Below are 16,753 nucleotides of genomic sequence, written 5' to 3'. Positions count from 1 at the left end.
AGAGAGGGGGACAGGGACACAAAGAGAGGAGGACAGGGCCGGAGTGACGGAGCCCTCCGGCCCCAGCCTGGCCCCAGGTGCAGACCTGGAAGATCTCGAAGCCGGCGATGTCCAGGATGCCGAGGAAGGAGGCGCCCTGGCGGGGACTGCGGTCCAGGGCACGGTTGAGGCGCAAGACCAGCCAGCGGAAGAGGCGCTCATAGGTGGCCTTGGCCAGGGCCTCCAGCGCGAAGTCGGCCTGTGGGGCAGGGCGCATGTGAGGGCCTGGTCCCCCTTCCACGGCCCCAGAACAAGCCCAGGGCCAGCAAGGAGACACTGACATGGACAGGCCCCCTCGCGGCTCACCGAGAACAATGACGTTAATCGATGACACCGACCGGTACAGACCCCCACGCTGCGCCAGGCACTGGGAACCACTTGGGGGCGTGTGAGGTCATCAACCCGCCCCCCCCCAACCCCTGAACCAATTTCAACAGCATCGTGAGAGTTCAGAAGGTGGACTCTGGAGGCCGACAACCCGGGCTTGAATCCTGGCTCTGCCCCTTAGAAGCTGTGTGGCCTCAAGCATGTGAATAAACCTCTCTGTGCCTCAGTTTCTCCATCTGTAAAATGGTACTAACGACAGGACCTCAGCCGAGATGGAACCTGGGTCGGCGGGAGCTCCGATCTCTGGCCCTCGTGTCCCTCTCTGTCTTCACAATTGTACTTCATTCGAGTTCCCAGCCTGGGGACAGTCAGAGACCTCTGCCCAAAAGCTGGATTCTGGAAACTTCTAACATGGGCTCGCTTTGCCCCACTCCCCATCCCCCCACCCCCATCGCTCGCCTGAACTCTGACAGCAACCTCCTCATGTCCCCCTGCTCCCACCCATGCCCCCTGGGTCCAATTCTCCATGCAGTAGACAAGGGGGTCTTCATAAAAGACGAACCGAATCAAGTCACTCCCTGGCTTAAACCCTCACTGGCCCGCTGCACTCAGAATAAAACTCACCCTAACCCTTACTGTGTAACACCCTGTGTAATCCATCCCCTTCCAACCCCTCCGACTGCAGCTTCTGCCTCCCTGGCCCTGGCTATCTACCCTCACTGACCTCCTTCATGTCCTCAATTCGCCAACCCTGTTCCAGCCCCAGGGCCTTTACACATGCTGTTCCCTCTGCCTTGAACCACCTCGGTCTCAACGCAAACATCATCTCTTCATAGAGGACTTCCCTGACCCCCCAAACCCCCTCCTTCATAGGAGGCCCCACCGTTTATGCATTTTTTTTTTAATGATCTGTTTCCTACTTCAGCCTGAGCTCCACAAAGGCATGGTCTGTTTCCATTACTACTTTTATTCCCAGCACCAGAAACAGAGACGGTAACAGAGCGAACAGTCAGCAAAAGTTTGAGTGCAGGAAAAACCCGGCATAAGCGGCTGAAAGCTCCAGGACCCTGGCGCCCCGCCCCCCGGCGCCCCGCCCCCCGGCGCCCCGCCCACCTGTTCCTTGGTCTGCGCTTTCTGTACATAGTCTCGGCCGACTTTGATGCGGGGGGTGAGCAGGGCGCGGGAGAAATCCGTCACCCCTAGTCCCAGGAGGCGGCACAGCTTCTGTGCGGCTGAGGGCGGGAGGGACAGGGGGTCTGATCAGCCTTAGGAAGCGGCAGCGGCCGCTGAGCATAGACAAGGGGCCCGGCCTCTCCCACCAGAGGTATCACACGTCCTAAAAGTGTGTATGTTCCTCTGGCCCAACGATTCTCTCTCTGGGACCCCGACATGGGATAAATAATCCCGGACGTGGGGCGCCTGGGCAGCTCAGTCGGTTAAGCAGCCAAAGCTTGATTTTGGTTCAGGTCACGATCTCTCAGTTCCTGAGTTCAAGCCCCGCATTGGGCTCTGTGCTGACAGCTCAGAGCCTGGAGCCTGCTTTGGATTGGGTCTCCTCTCTCTCTCCCTCTCTTTCTCTTTCTGCCCCTCCCCTGCTCTCTCTCTCTCAAAAATAAATAAACATTAAAAAAATATTTTAAATAAATAAAAAACAAAAAAAAGAACAAAGCCCAGAGAGGAATGCCCAAAAATGTTGCAGTGAATTACCGCTCAGGAGTAGGACAGTGGGTAATTCCCCTGCTTTTATACTTTTCTGTATTACCTGATCCCCACCCCCCCATCCAGCTTGTATTATTTCATGATAATAAAGAAGCAGAACTATTTCCATTTTGATTAAAAAAAAGGAATATCGGGGCGCCTGGGTGGCGCAGTCGGTTAAGCGTCCGACTTCAGCCAGGTCACGATCTCGCAGTCCGTGAGTTCGAGCCCCGCGTCAGGCTCTGGGCTGATGGCTCAGAGCCTGGAGCCTGTTTCCGATTCTGTGTCTCCCTCTCTCTCTGCCCCTCCCCCGTTCATGCTCTGTCTCTCTCTGTCCCCAAAAAAATAAACGTTGAAAAAAAAAAAAGGAATATCAGTTATAATTCTTCTTCTGAAAAGCAAAAACTAAAGTATATATGCAAAGCACAGAGGCCAAGAGGAGATAAGCCCAATGCTAAGGGCAGTTTTGTCAGAGGGGCCAGGATGATGGGGGGATCTCGGGCACACTGGTGTTGTTCAAAGCTTTGGCAGAGGTCACACCTTTTACAATGAGGAACAGAGTGGACGATGATATCTTGGTAAAGGATCAGCACAGCTTGGAGGCATGCCCTGCTGGGGAGCAGGGAGTGGGGGGGGCTGCTCTGTCCGGGGGAACAGAGGGACACAAGGACCTCGCGTGGGCAGCGGGTCAGGTGGGGTTACCTGTGTTGTCAGGCATGGAGGCTTGATCATTGTTCCGTTCTCTCTTCAGGACGATGTTGCCAAACTGGAGAACAGCCGAGACCATCCGCAGCATGGCTAAGGGGCAGAGAGGGCATTCGTGTGCCTGCACTCTGATGCGTGCTCTTAACTAGCCCCTTAGAAATCCAGTTTTAATGGGGCGCCTGGGTGGCTCAGTCCATTAAGCGTCTGACTCTTGATTTTGGCTCAGGTCATGATCTCGTGGTTCACGAGATCATGTCCCGAGTCGGGCTCTGCGTTGAGAGCAAGGAGTGTGCTTGGGATTTTCTCTCTCCCTCTCTCTCTGCCCTTCCCCTGCTCGCATGCATGTGCATTCCCTCTCACTCTTAAAATAAATAAACATTAAAAAAAAAAAAAAAAAGGAAATCCAGCTTTAAAACCCTACGTCAAAATTACACCACTATTCCTCAGCTTAAAATCCATTGGTGACACTGGGAAGCTCTTAAAACATATGAGCGGATAAATGAATTCTTTTTTTTTTTTTTAACGTTTATTTATTTTTTGAGACAGAGAGAGACAGAGCATGAATGGGGAAGGGGCAGAGAGAGAGGGAGACACAGAATGAGAAGCAGGCTCTAGGCTCTGAGCCATCAGCCCAGGACCCGACGCGGGGTTCGAACTCACGGACCGCGAGATCGTGACCTGAGCTGAAGTCGGACGCTTAACCGACTGAGCCACCCAGGCGCCCCTCTTTTTTTCTTTTAATGTTTATTTTTGAGAGAGCACGAGTGGGGTAGGAGCAGAGAGAGAGGGAGACACAGAATCTGAGGCAGGCTCCAGGCTCCAAGCTGTCAGCACAGAGCCGGATGCCGAGCACGAACTCACAGACTGCGAGATCATGAGCTGAGCCAAAGTCTGATGCTTAACCAACTGAGCCACTCAGGACCCCTTACATCACCTCATTTTATGCGTGTTTCTGTCCCAAAGATACCTTACCTATATAATGTTGCTTCATTCACATCAGACTCACGGCCAACACCTCTCTAATGGGAGCCGGAAGAAGGCTCATCTAATGTATGTGTTTTCTCTATGAGAAACACTACAGCCCTCTTGCACGTGGGGATGCCAGCCCGCATTAAGCCCGATGCGTGGGGGGCACTTTAGACAGTGAAACCATCAACCAGCAAAGAGCAAAACCGTGAAACACGTGGCACTCAGTAGCCGGCGAAAAGGACGCCGGTTTACGGTGGAATCGAGACGAGGCGGCAAAGCACTGCGTCGCGGAACCCCAGCCCCGTGTGTGCGTGGGCAACTCCAACTTTCCACCCCTGTGTGAAAGACGCAACGTTCCCAGAAGCACCAGGAGTACTGGTTCGGGGTGGGGGGGGGGGGGTATGGTTAAATTTAGCGAGTAGGCGAAGTCGCAAATGCAGAACCCGCAAAAGAGGATGCACTGCCCCCCCCCCCTTGTCAGCACAGAGCTGCCAGAAATTTCGCTCGTGGTGAGTGCTGCCCCCTAGAGTACATCGCAGGAACTCCCAGGGGGTGGCGGGCATAAAGACGGAGGCCACGGGGCCACTTGCGGGGTGCGTCTGGATACCACAGGGCCCGGGCGGGTGGGGACCCGGGTGAAGACGCCCTTCTGTGGCACAAAGCACTGCCCACACACCGCGTGACTCCTAAGCGTCCCCGTGGACATTTTTGCCCATGACAGAATGGTTTGTAATGATCTGAGCAACCCGACCTGGTTTATGCATAAACACAAGCGTTTCGTGTTTGGTTTTGACACGCGGTAGATTTTCCAGGAACGGAGCCACGCTGAAATCCCAGGAGACGCTGTGGTCGGGTTTTGTTCGGAATTTTATCAAGATTTGGGAGCCCTCTCATCTGCGACAGCAAAGCTGCACGCAGCCCTTGAGTGGGACCGGAAAACCCATGAACACGGGACTGACTGGACCTGTACCCGCCGCTTTTATGGCGACGCTACAGATCCGCGCAAGCGCCCAGCTTCCCCATCAACCACGCCTTCCAGAACGGTTTTCGCGATTTCCGGGCTCAAACGGACGTCGATTTCTTTCCACCCCCTCCATGCCAGGTCCTGTCCCAAACACTCCCAAATGAACTCACTTAACCTTCTTAACTCCGCGAGGCAGGTCCTCCAATAACATTTTACCTGTGAGTAAAAACAACCCCTTCACACATGGGGAAACCAAGGCACAGTCAGGCGACCAACTGGAGCTCCCCAGCGGCGGAGGGGAGACGCAAACTTGGGACAGTCCGACTCCAGGGTCCGCATCCCTAACGGCTGCGTTTCCTCTTTGCCGCCTTCTTCCAGCATACAATTCGCATGGAAGCACGTACACGTGGCCCGCATACAGAAAAGCGCACAAATCATCCCCTTCCAGCTGGCCGAGCGTTTACGGAGGGGATGCGCCCGTGGAGCCGGCCTCTCAGAAGCCCCTTCCTGGCCACTCGCTGAACGTGGGCAAACTTCACTGTCACGTGGTTAAGCGGAAGAAGACAGACACGAAAGCACACCCACCGTATGGGTCTGTTTGTACCCAAATGCAGGAACAAGTAAGCTGTTAGATGCCAGAATAAAGATCACATGGGGGGGGGGGGCCTCTGGTGACGGGGAGGGGCACGAGGGACCTTCCAGGTGCCAGTTATACACGCATTCGCTTGCAGAAAGCCCCCGGACTGGATGCTTAGGCTCCAGGCACATTTTTTTTTTTTTTTTTTTGGGCTCTGCCTCTAAGCTGAGTCCTTAGAAAAAGAGGGTGGTGGAGGGGGAAGGGAGGAGCACCCTGCTGGGATACTCCTGCCAAAAACCCGTAACCTGAATCTAATCTCAAGGAAACACGCCGAGTTGAGACAAAACAACTGGTCTGTAATCTTCAAAAGTCTCAAGGTCACCAATGATAAAGAAGGAATAGTTCCAGACGGACGGAGAGTGAAATGTGCTAGACACGTGTGATCCTGGGGAAATGTGTGTGGATGGGCGTGCCTGTGCGTGTGCGTGCACCTGTGTGTGTGTAACCTAAAAAATTTGTGAGGGGTGCCTGGCTGGCTCAGTCGGTGGAGTGTGCGACTTTTTTTTTTTTTTTTTTTTTTATGTTTATGTATTTACTTTGAGAGAGAGAGAGAGTGGGGGAGAGGCAGAGAGAGGGGGAGAAAGAATCCCAAGCAGGCTCCATGCTGTCAGCACAGAGCTCAAAAAGGGGCTCGAACACCCCAAACCGTGAGATCATGATCTGAGCCAAAATCAAGAGTCAGATGCTTAACCGACTGAGCCACCCAGGAGCCACATCCGAATTCCTGGCATCTGTGAATATTACCTTGTAGAGCACAATGGCCTTCACTGGTGTGATTAAATAAAAAAATGTCAAAACGGGGACACGTCTGAGTGGCTCAGTCAGTCAATTGTCCTGCTTTTGATTTCGGCTCAGGTCATGATCTCACAGTTTGTGAGTTCAAGCCCCGCGTCGGGCTCTTTGCTGACATCGTGAAGCCTGCTTGGGATTCTCTCTCTCTCCTCTCTCTGGCCCTCCCTTGTTCACTCGTGCTCTCTTTCTCAAAATAAATAAATAAAAATTTAAAAAAAAAGTCAAGATAGAGATTTATTCTGGATTGCCCAGGTAGACTCTCACTGTAGATCCTTGTTAGAGGGAGGCGCCTGGGTGGCTCAGTTGGTTAAGCGTCTGCCTCTTGATTTTGACCCAGGTCATGATTTCATGAGTTCGTGGGTTCAAGCCCCACATTGGGCTTTGAGCTGGGAGGAGCCTGCTTGGGATTCTGTCTCCCTCTCTCCTCTGCCCATCCTCCCCTCAAAATAAATAAAAAAAAAAAAAGGGGGGGCAGAGGGAAAAAAAAAAAAAAGAGGGAGGCAGAGGGAGAAGACCACATGAGCAAAGGTTAGAGTGATGTGTTTTGAACCCGGGAAAGACAAGAAAACGGATGTTCCTGGTGAGCCTTCAGAAGGAACCAGCCCTGCCCAGAGCTCGATTTTAGTCCCATGAGACTGGCTTTGGACTTCCGGCCTCAGGCATTGTAAGAGAATAAGGGTGTGTTGATTTAAGCCACTGTTTGTGGTCACTGGTGACTGGTCATGGGAAGCTAATACAGGGGGTCAGAGGTACCACGTTGTAAGGCACGTGCTGGAAGGCTGGTTAGTACAAGCATACCCTGCACGCCCGGGTTAGCCCCTGTCTTGAGACTATAGAGAGCCATCTCTAAGCCCATCAAGCAGAATATGTAGAACATGTTGTTCAGTGTTCCAGGTCAGGGGCTCAGGGGTGGCCAAGCCGGGGCGTCTCCTTTGTAACCGAGAGTGTCCAAATGGCAGGCTTTGATCTCCTCGGAACCCTGGCTGTTTAAGACAGGAGAGTCTACAGAGAGTTACTACTATAAAATTTGTTGTTGTTGTTAACATCGATTTGCTTTTGGGGGGGGGGGGTGAGTGGGGGAGGGGCAGAGAGAGGGAGACACAGAATCCGAAGCAGGAGCCAGGCTCTGAGCTGTCAGCCCAGAGCACGACGTGGGGCTCGAACTCAGAGACTGTGAGATCATGACCTGAGCTGAAGTCGGACGCCCAGCCAACTGAGCCAACTAGGCACCTCCAGAGAGTTACTACTATAAAAGCTGTATGTTGGGCACCTGGGTGGTTCAGTCGGTTAAGCCTTGGGCTCTTGATTTCGGCTCAGGTCATGATTTCACGGTTGGCGAGTTCGAGCCCTGACTTCAGGCTCTGCCTGAAGAGTGTGGACTCTGCTTGGGATTCTCTCTCTCTCCCTCTCTCTCTCTCTCTCTCAAAATAAATGAATAAACATTTAAGAAAAGGATTTGGTGTTGGGAATTAAACACCTTGCGGCACAGGAATCTACCTGCACTAGAAACTGCTGAATTGTGCATTTCACAATGATGAATTTCACGGTTATGTGAATTCTCTCTCAAAGAAAACCAAAGGCAGACGTTGACTACACTTGCGGTGAACACTGACTAATGAAAGAACTGTCAAATCCATACGCTGTGTATCTGAAACTAATGTAACATCCATTAAGAATAAAAATAAGTTAAAAAAACAGGTTTTGGTATAGTTTGCAGGGCACAACAGGGTGTCCAACAAATACTGATTTTTCTCCGTCCCCACTGAGATCATAATCCCTATGGAAAGTACCTGTTCCTTCCTCATCTCCTGAGCATGCGCTCTGCATACAGTTAGTACTCTATAAATGCTTTCACGGATGAACTTGAGCTTGCCTGTTTCCAGGAATTCCTTCCGTGGTCCACACTACTTCTGGGATTCAATCTAACCTCTTATCAGGGTTTTTGGCACCCTGTCCCTGACCCTCACAGCTCCTCCGGCCCCAGGGTCCCCTCGCTTATTCCAAGCAGCCACCCAGCCCCCTTTCGGTTCCTCCAACACTCTTCCTTGCCGCCAGGGCTTTGCCTCAGACGCTCCCATCTATGCCTGGTTAACTCCTGCCAGGTCATCAGTGCTCAGCCGAGGGCCGTCTCCTCCAGAGGCTGCCCTGACCCTCCCCCGACCGTGATGGAACCCTGTGACATGTGGTCCCTGCTCCATGCACCTTCTATTGGTCACCCATCCCCCCTCCACGGGCTCAACTCTAATCCGTTTGTGTAAACGGGCGCTTCTAGGTCTGAGCATTCCATGGGTCAGGGGCTCATTCTGTCTTGGCCACTGTCAGTGCCTACAGACGACTGGCCCACAAACCCCTTCGCGGCTGGATGACTCACTCTATTAATGAATAAATGGCAAAAAGTTAACTAGTAGGGGATACATTACTGGATGTGGGAGTTTGCAGTGTGGCCTTGGACAAGCTGGGTGACCTCGTGGGCCTCAGTTTCCCAAGCTGGGCAGTGAGAGGAGCTGGGTTCAGAGATCTCTGGTTCTGCCCGCCTGGGGTCCGGGGGCACTGGGCAGTCGGGGGACAGCCCAGAGCCCTGGCAGTTCTGGGAGACTCCCCTGGGGACAGCGGCACACCTCCCAGAAGATAAATAAACCAGGACATCTCCCTTATGGACCCACAATAGCATCATCACCTAAAAACTGAATGATCATTCATTCCTTAACATCAGCCCGGACTCAGCCCGGACTTAAGTCCCCCCCCAGTGGCCTTTAAAATGGCCTCTGACAGTTGACTTAGGAACTTGCACCGGGGCCAAGCGCCCGGGTGAATCTGACACCTGAGAAGTTGGCAGTTAGCTCTTGCTGGTAACCTCGGACCAGCCGATGGCAAGGAAGCCCAGGCCGGCGGGGGCAGGGGCGTGGGGCCGGTGACGCCCAGTCCTGCTCACAGGAGCCAGGACCCAAGTGCCAGGTTCTCTGCTCAACCACTGGAAGTGTCATTCATGGTGCCTGCCTGGACTGGTCCCCAGTGCTCTCCGCCCCGGGCTTCCCACTGGCGACCACCTTCCCAGAGATGGTCCGGAAAGCTTCCCAGAGGTGCCCACCCGCCTCCCTAAAACCAGATCGCGGGCTGGCTGTGGGGTCCGACCCAGGTCCCACCACCTCCTCATCCACTGGGATGAGTCCCAGGGAAGACACCCCACCTCCCTGGACCTCAGTCACCTCTTCTGTCAGAAGGAGTCTACGAAAAGGTGACTGGCTGACTCCACTCCTTGTCAATAAAACGCTAAAGAAAACGACAATGAGACCCCATCCGACTGCCACACCAGCGAAAGCCCAAAAGCTTACGACGGCGGTTGCTGGCACGCACCCAGGGACACAGCACTCTGGGGACACTGTGGGTGGAGATGGAAACTAGCGCCACCTTCTGGGCGGCGATGAAGTGGATTCTCCACAATTGAAAAAACACTCGGGGCGCCTTGGTGGCTCAGTCGGTTAAGCGTCCGACTTCGACTCAGGTCACGATCTCGCGGTCCGTGAGTTTGAGCCCCGCGTCGGGCTCTGTGCTGACAACGTAGAACCTGGAGCCTGCTTCGGATTCTGTGTCTCCCCCTCTCTCTGCCCCTCCCCTGCTCATGCGCTGTCTCTCTCTGTCTCAAAAATAAATTTAAAAAAAAGAAAAAAGAAAAAACACTCAGAGAGGAGGTGGGGGTGGGGAGTAGGGGGGGGGTTCGAGGGGAAACCCAAAAAACCACAAGTGGATGGTTGATTATCGGATGCGGTGCCCATAATAAAAAGATAAAAATGTCGGAGGGCGCTTGGGTGGCTCAGTCGGTTAAGCGTCTGACTTCGACTCAGGTCACGATCTCGCGGTCCGTGAGTTCGAGCCCCGCATCGGGCTCTGGGCTGACAGCTCAGAGCCTGGAGCCTGCTTCCGATTCTGTGTCTCCCTCTCTCTCTGCCCCTCCCCTGTTCATGCTCTGTCTCTCTCTGTCTCAAAAATAAATAAACGTTAAAAAAAATTTTTTTTTTAGAAAGAATCCTAGTCCATTTAAACAACGAAACCTCTGGGGCGCCTGGGTGGCGCAGTCGGTTAAGCGTCCGACTTCAGCCAGGTCACGATCTCGCGGTCCGTGAGTTTGAGCCCCGCGTCAGGCTCTGGGCTGATGGTTCAGAGCCTGGAGCCTGTTTCCGATTCTGTGTCTCCCTCTCTCTCTGCCCATCCCCCGTTCATGCTCTGTCTCTCTCTGTCCCAAAAATAAATAAACGTTGGAAAAAAAAAAAAATTTTAAACAACGAAACCTCATGCAGCCCCTCCCCAACACACAACTGAAGTCCACCTATACATACAAAACCAGAATTATTGCTAAAATATACTGTCTGCTGGGAAAAGTGAGGCACAAAGCACATTAGCAGAGGAGAGATGAGCTGAGTCCTTAACCGCAATGCCACCCCCAGTGTACCAGGTGCCTTTCACCTGTTCGTTGCTGTATCTGGGATGGTCCTGGGCAGAAGGTCAAGGAGATGCGGTCCCCCTGCGGCAGCAACTACAGAGGAACTTTTAAATGCAGCAGCGGGGCATTTAAACTGGCTGGGGGGCTCAGCCAGTTAAGCGCCTGACTCTTCAACTCGGCTCAGGTCATGATCTCACGGTTCGTGGGATTGAGCCCCAGATTGGGCTCTGCACACTGACCACCAGGAGCCTGCTTGGGATTTTCTCTCTCCTTCTCCCTCTGCCCCCCCCCCCCCGCCCACTCTCTCTAAATAAATAAATATATAAACTTTAAAAAATGCAGTAGAGGAATATCTTAACATTTTTGTCCCTAGTACAGCTGAACATCAGCCCAGGGGCTAGGAAATGCCTCCTTTTATAGAAAAGTAACATGTGTCTTTTCGTAGATGTCTAAAATATTTCTAGAAGGGGATGCAGGAAGCTGAACAGTGGGAGGGAGTCTAAGGTTCAGGGCACCTCAGGAGACGTGGGTTTCCTCGCCGCGACCTTTGACACGTTCAGATTATGTCACCACGTGCCTACGGCACTTCAAAAGTTTTTTGTTTTTCAGAATTGCAAAAATCGGGGGCACCTCGGTGGCACAGGCAGTTAAGCGTCTGACTCTCGATTTCGGCTCAGGTCATGATCTCACGGTTCGTGAGTTCGAGCCCCACGTCAGGCTCTGTACTGATAGTGTGGAAGCTGCTTGGGATTCTCTCTCTCTTCCTCTCTCTCTCTCTCTCTCCAAATAAATAAGTACATTTTTTAAAAGTTAAAAAATAATAAAAATAAATAAAAAATAAAGGAAAAGAATTGCCCACACCCAGGGCACAGCAGGGCGGCTGCTCCCAGGGTTACTTGAGGCAACCTGTGTCAGAGGCCAGGCCCCCCTGTGGCTTCCATCTGAGTTTGTTTGCCAGCTGCCCGGGCCGACTCTCAGGCAGGCGGAGGAAGTTACACAACCAAGGTTGGGAAATCCAGCAGGGAAGGCCTGAGACCCTGTGTCAATACGCCCCAGGAGGCCGGCCAGTTTGCAGCCTGGGTAGACAGGCAAGCTGGCGCTGGGTTTCCAGCCCTCCCAGCTGGCCCTGGAGCCAACCATAGCTCCCTGGGCCTCCCGCAGTGCTGGAGGCCAGAGGAGGAAAGGACGCGGCCCCTCCACTCAACCCTAGACCTCAAAGTTCACACGAACAATGAAAAGTCAGGCAGTCGCAGAAGGACTGAGGTCCACCTATATGCACTCATGGGCTGAATCGTGCCTGCTCCCCTACAAACAGATATGCTGACGTCCTAACCCCCAGGACCTCTCAGAATGTGACCTTATACGGGTACTGACTCAAGCGGACATAATTAAAGTCCAGATGAGATGGCAGTGGGGTAGGGTGGCCCCTGATCCAACACGACAGGTGTCTTTATAAACGGGGGAATCTGAACACACAGATGTGCACACAGGCAGAAGCCACGTGATGATGAAGGCAGAGATCGGGTGATGCTCCTATGTGCCAAGGAACACCGAAGACTGCCAGGAAACCACCAGAATCTGGGAGGGAGGCAGTGAACAAACAGATCCTCCCAGGCCCAGGCGGCCCTGCCATCATCTCGATCTCGGACTGCTGGCCTCCAGAAAGAACCAGGAGACCAGCGGCTTCCGCTGTTTAAGGCGCTCGGGTTGTGCTTTGTCACAACAGCCCTAGCAAACAAATACAGTACCTCGGGGTGCCTGGGTGGCTCAGCTGGTCGAGCGGTCGAGCGTCTGACTCTGGATTTCACCTTAGGTCATGATCTCACGGCTCATGAGATCGAGCCCCGCATCGGGCTCTGCGCTTGAGAGCGCAGAGCCTGCTTGGGATTCTCTCTGCCCCTTCCCTGCTCATTCGCTCTCTCTCTCTCTCTCCCAAAACAAATAAATAAACATTAAAAAAAAAGAAAGAAAGAAAAGAAAAGAAAAAGAAATTGGCCGCCCCAGCAACTCAGGCGGGTCTGTGGTTTTGCCGTAGCTTGCTTGTCCCCAGTTACGGTTCTCTGCTGTTCCCAAATCAATCCATTTTGTCAGCAACTGAGCCAACAGCTTTATTTTTGGGGTTAACACCCTGGGAACACCGGTCCTCACTCTCTCAGCTCCTCGGGCCTTTGCTCAGAGGCCACTGTCGCTGTGTCCCCTTCCCGATCCCCTCCTTAAAGCTACACCTCCTCCCTCCTCCAGCCTCCGCCCCGCCCCCCCCCCCCCCCCCCCGCCACCCCTGGTTCTTTTTCCCAACCCGGGACTGACTGTCCAGGTTCCCCGCCTGCCCATGCAGCGCCCCAGCCACACCTGCAGCCGGGGTTTGGGGCTCACTCACAGGTGATTTCCTCCGGGGTGAATCCCAGGACCCTCAGCGACTCCAGAGTCTCGTGGAAGAGTTCCCGCTCCTGGCCGGGAGGGGACGACGACCCGTTGGTCAGGAAGCGGTAGTGGGAGCAAGGCTCCAGGAGGAGGTCAGCTGCAGGGTGTCATGAGTGGAGGCCTAAGGTCAGGGGCGAGCTGTGGAGTCAGACTCCCCTCCCAATGGCCACCCCCGGGGCAAGCATCGCTTCCCCACCGGGGACCTCAGTCCCCTCCTGTCCAACGAGTGAGGACCCTTCCCTCGCGGTGGAGGGCACGCTTAGCACACATCAGACCCTTTCGTCTTCCCTCCTTCCGGAGAGACTGTCCAGTCCCGTAACTGCCCAGGGCAGGCAGGGGCTGCAGGAGCAATTGAGTTAGCGGAAGCCGTGGGACAGTGGGGTTGGCAGCAGAAGGCACGTGGGTCCTGGAGCCTGACAGAGGGGGGCCGGGAGGCAGCCAAGGCTATGGGCGAAGGAGCCAGCCTGAGAAGGAGCCTCGGGACAGTGGGGACCACTGTAAATGGGAGCCCCGGACTTTCTTCAGCCAGAGCGTGGGAGGAGCAAAGAGGAGACAGCGGGGAGCTCAGGCAGGAGGCGGCGTAGAGGGGACCCGTATCCACCGCCCAGCAGGAGCCTGACCTCAAGCAGGTGCCTGGCAAATTCTAGCGCCTCCCGTTTCCTCCTCCGGGGGCCCAGGGAAGCCAGACGCCCAGCCGGGGCTCCCTCCCACGCCCCGTGAGCCCCTGCACTGACCCTTGAGCTGCTCTCCCGCGCCTCCCAGCAGCTGGTAGAAGATGTGGAAGCTGCACTCGTCCTTGGCTTGGCGGATGGCCCTCGACTTCTCCAGCAGGTCTGGGCGGCCAGGAGTCAAGTGCACAGGGAAAGGGTGGTGACGGGCGGGGAGGCGAGCCCACACAGTGCCCTCGACCCACGCCGCTCCCCACTGCTCTCCTGTGAAACCGTGGAGCTGTTCACAGCCCAGGCCAGCGTCCTTGCCACTAACTGGAAGAGTGGCCTCAGACCCGTCACTCAAACACCGCGCCTTAGTTTCCTCATCTGTGCAACAGGGGGGATGCAACACGCAGGAATGAGCCGCTGCGAGGGCAGGTGCGTTATCGTGCGTCAAACACCCAGAGCGGTGCCTGGCACGTAGTTAACTGCGACCAAGAATCTCTCTGTCCATTGTTTCCCTGCCAGCCTCAGTTTCCCCGTACAGATACGGGGGGCCATCGGCGCCTCCCTTCCAGGAAAGTCACATGGCACGTTCACACACTAAAAATTGGCAAGCCGCCCTAAAGTAAAATCAAACACCTGATAATGTGTTTGCCCCTCTGCGCCTCACGCTCATGGACCGCGAAGCACCTATTTCGAGGGACGGCAGTCACATAAGACCTACCCTGGGGAGCCCTGACCAAGGTCAGCTGCAAACCATTGACCAAAAGCCCTGGGTCGCTAACCTGCTCAGGTAAGAAGGAGATGACCCGGGGAAGGGGTGCCCCAAGGCAGGGTAGGGTTGGGGGAGCATGCACCCCAAGCCTCGGTTTCCTTTTCTGTTAAATGGGATGATAGCCATATCTGGCTGGTATGGGTACAGAGAGAGGGGCTGGGATCTCATAGGGTGAGCTCTCAGAGGAGAAACCCTCCAGAAATTTTGGTCATGCTCGGGGCGCCTGGGTGGCTCGGTCGGTTAAGCGTCCAACTCTTGGGTTTCGGCTCAGGTCACGATCTCATGGTTTCACGGGTTCGAGCCCCGCATTGGGCTCTGTGCTGACGGCGTGGAGCCTGCTTGGGACTCTCTCTCTCTCCCTCTCTCTCTCTGCCCCTCCCCGACTTGCGCTGTCTCTGTCTCTCTCAAAAGAAGTAAATAAACTTAAAAAAAAAAAAATTCTGGTCATGCTAATGCTAGGGCTGAGGGGTCAGGTTGAGCCTGAGACCCACCTGATTGCTGATTGGCCTGGGGGTGGCACCCCCCCACCTCACCCTCCATGAACATCAACCCACAGGCTGGTCATTGGCCCCGAGGCAGAGGCAGCCATGCACTAGAGATCTGCCCAGAGGGGCAGCTGGAACTAGAAGGGGCGTGCGGACAAAGAAAGTTTGTATCTGGAGGTGGGCAGAGAAGACAAATGCCCTTCTCCTCCCCCCATACCCCACCAGGAGCCACGGGGTCAGAGGAGGTACGAGATGGCGGGATGGATGGGGCAGGAAGAGCCGGGCACTCTAAGAACCTGCGTAAGCAGGAGCCTCGATGCCGAGGAGCAGTGTGGGCTGTAGGTGCCGGTAGTTCCAGGGGACCCGAGGCCAAAGGCCCCAGGAAGCTCCCAGTAACTCCCATGAGGACATTGCTAATTTACTCCCATCATTAACTCCGAACGATGGCAGCTCATTCTGGAATGCTTACCATGTGGTGGGTGCCACGCTACTAATTTGACCCCCATTGTCCTACAACCCTTCGAGGGCAGGTTCTATGATCCTTCCCTGTGCACACAGGGGGAAACTGAGGCACAGAGCGGTCAAAAAACATGCCGTAGGGGGCGCCTGGGTGGCGCAGTCGGTTGAGTGTCCGACTTCAGCCAGGTCACGATCTCGCGGTCCGTGAGTTCGAGCCCCGCGTCGGGCTCTGGGCTGATGGCTCAGAGCCTGGAGCCTGTTTCCGATTCTGTGTCTCCCTCTCTCTCTCTGCCCCTCCCCCGTTCATGCTCTGTCTCTCTCGGTCCCAAAAATAAATAAACGTTGAAAAAAAAAATTTTAAAAACATGCCGTAGGTCCCACGGCTCAAAGTGGCAGAGCCAGAATGTGAACCCAGGTCGTTGTGATTTCTTCGCCCCTCCTCTTAAATGCTGCACTCCTGGAGCTCCTCTGTTTGATCGACACCTCACATGTGTTGTCGCATCTTGTGCATTATGTGTGACTCCACGGGGAGGAGACTCTGCCCTGGTCCCCCCCACACTTGCCCCCAAGCACCTTCTCCCTTTGCTGGCTGTGCCCTGTGTCCTCTCTCTGCGGTAAAGCCGCGGCCAACCCACCGCCCCTGCCCTCCTCCCTCCACAGGGAGGCGCTGCACCTACGCCTACCCAAGGTTCCTTTCTCTTTCATAGAGGGGGAAACTGAGGCACCGTTTCTGAGCAGCGAGGAGCCACGCTTCCCAGTGTGTGTGAACACCTGTTTCCTGCAAGGAGGGAGATCCCAAGGGCCACCCTCCCCGGCCGCCAGGTGCCCCTCGGGGGCTACGAGAGGATACAGGTCTCGATGTTGGCGCCCACGATGTACCCGGCCACGTCAAAGTTGATGCGGATGAATTTGCCCTGGGAAGGAAGGGGTTGGGAGTTAGCTGAGGGTCCTCCTGCCCCCCCTGAGGACCTGAACAGCACCCCTAACCCACACTCACCCCTCCCAGAACTAGGGCGGTATCTCAACTTTCTTTCTCCCTCCTCCTGAACCCCATCCCAATCATGAGGTCCCAACCAGGGGCTCCCTGGGGAAGCTAAGGTCCAGGCCCCTTTGACTGCTTTCCTCAGGCCCCAGGCCCCTCCTCCCTCAGACCCAGGAGTCCTGCCCCAGGCCCCTCCTCCCTCAGACCCAGGAGTCCTGACCCCCAGCCCCTCCTCCCTCAGACCCTGGAGTCCTGACCCCCAGCCCCTCCTCCCTCAGACCCTGGAGTCCTGATCCCCAGCCCCTCCTCCCTCAGACCCAGGAGTCCTGGCCCCCAGCCCCTCCTCCCTCAGACCCAGGAGTCCTGTCCCCCGGCCCCTCCTCCCTCAGACCCAGGAGTCCTGGCCCCC

General features: G+C 55.0%; 1 protein-coding gene and 1 long non-coding RNA gene across 2 annotated transcripts in view; both read right to left on the bottom strand.

Annotated features, from left to right (window-relative positions):
• MYH14 (myosin heavy chain 14) overlaps positions 1-16,753 on the bottom strand; it is a 91,654-nt gene that overhangs the window by 58,117 nt on the left and 16,784 nt on the right. The window contains exons 7-12 of the mRNA XM_040458196.1: positions 16,213-16,331; positions 13,725-13,823; positions 12,947-13,087; positions 2,767-2,862; positions 1,480-1,598; positions 86-238 (exon numbers count right to left, since the gene is read on the bottom strand). Coding sequence (XP_040314130.1) covers positions 86-238; positions 1,480-1,598; positions 2,767-2,862; positions 12,947-13,087; positions 13,725-13,823; positions 16,213-16,331 — 727 coding nt within the window. The remainder of the gene's footprint in view (positions 1-85; positions 239-1,479; positions 1,599-2,766; positions 2,863-12,946; positions 13,088-13,724; positions 13,824-16,212; positions 16,332-16,753) is intronic.
• Positions 10,150-10,794, bottom strand: LOC121019034 (uncharacterized). The gene is made up of 2 exons (XR_005785406.1): positions 10,418-10,794; positions 10,150-10,180 (listed from the first exon to the last, which is right to left on the bottom strand). It is a non-coding gene; the product is annotated as an uncharacterized LOC121019034 (long non-coding RNA).

This window comes from Herpailurus yagouaroundi, unplaced genomic scaffold, assembly GCF_014898765.1.
Source record: "Herpailurus yagouaroundi ecotype Mexico unplaced genomic scaffold, PumYag 220, whole genome shotgun sequence".
Classification (NCBI taxonomy): Eukaryota; Metazoa; Chordata; class Mammalia; order Carnivora; family Felidae; genus Herpailurus; species Herpailurus yagouaroundi.
This window is presented reverse-complemented; position numbering and strand designations above follow the sequence as displayed.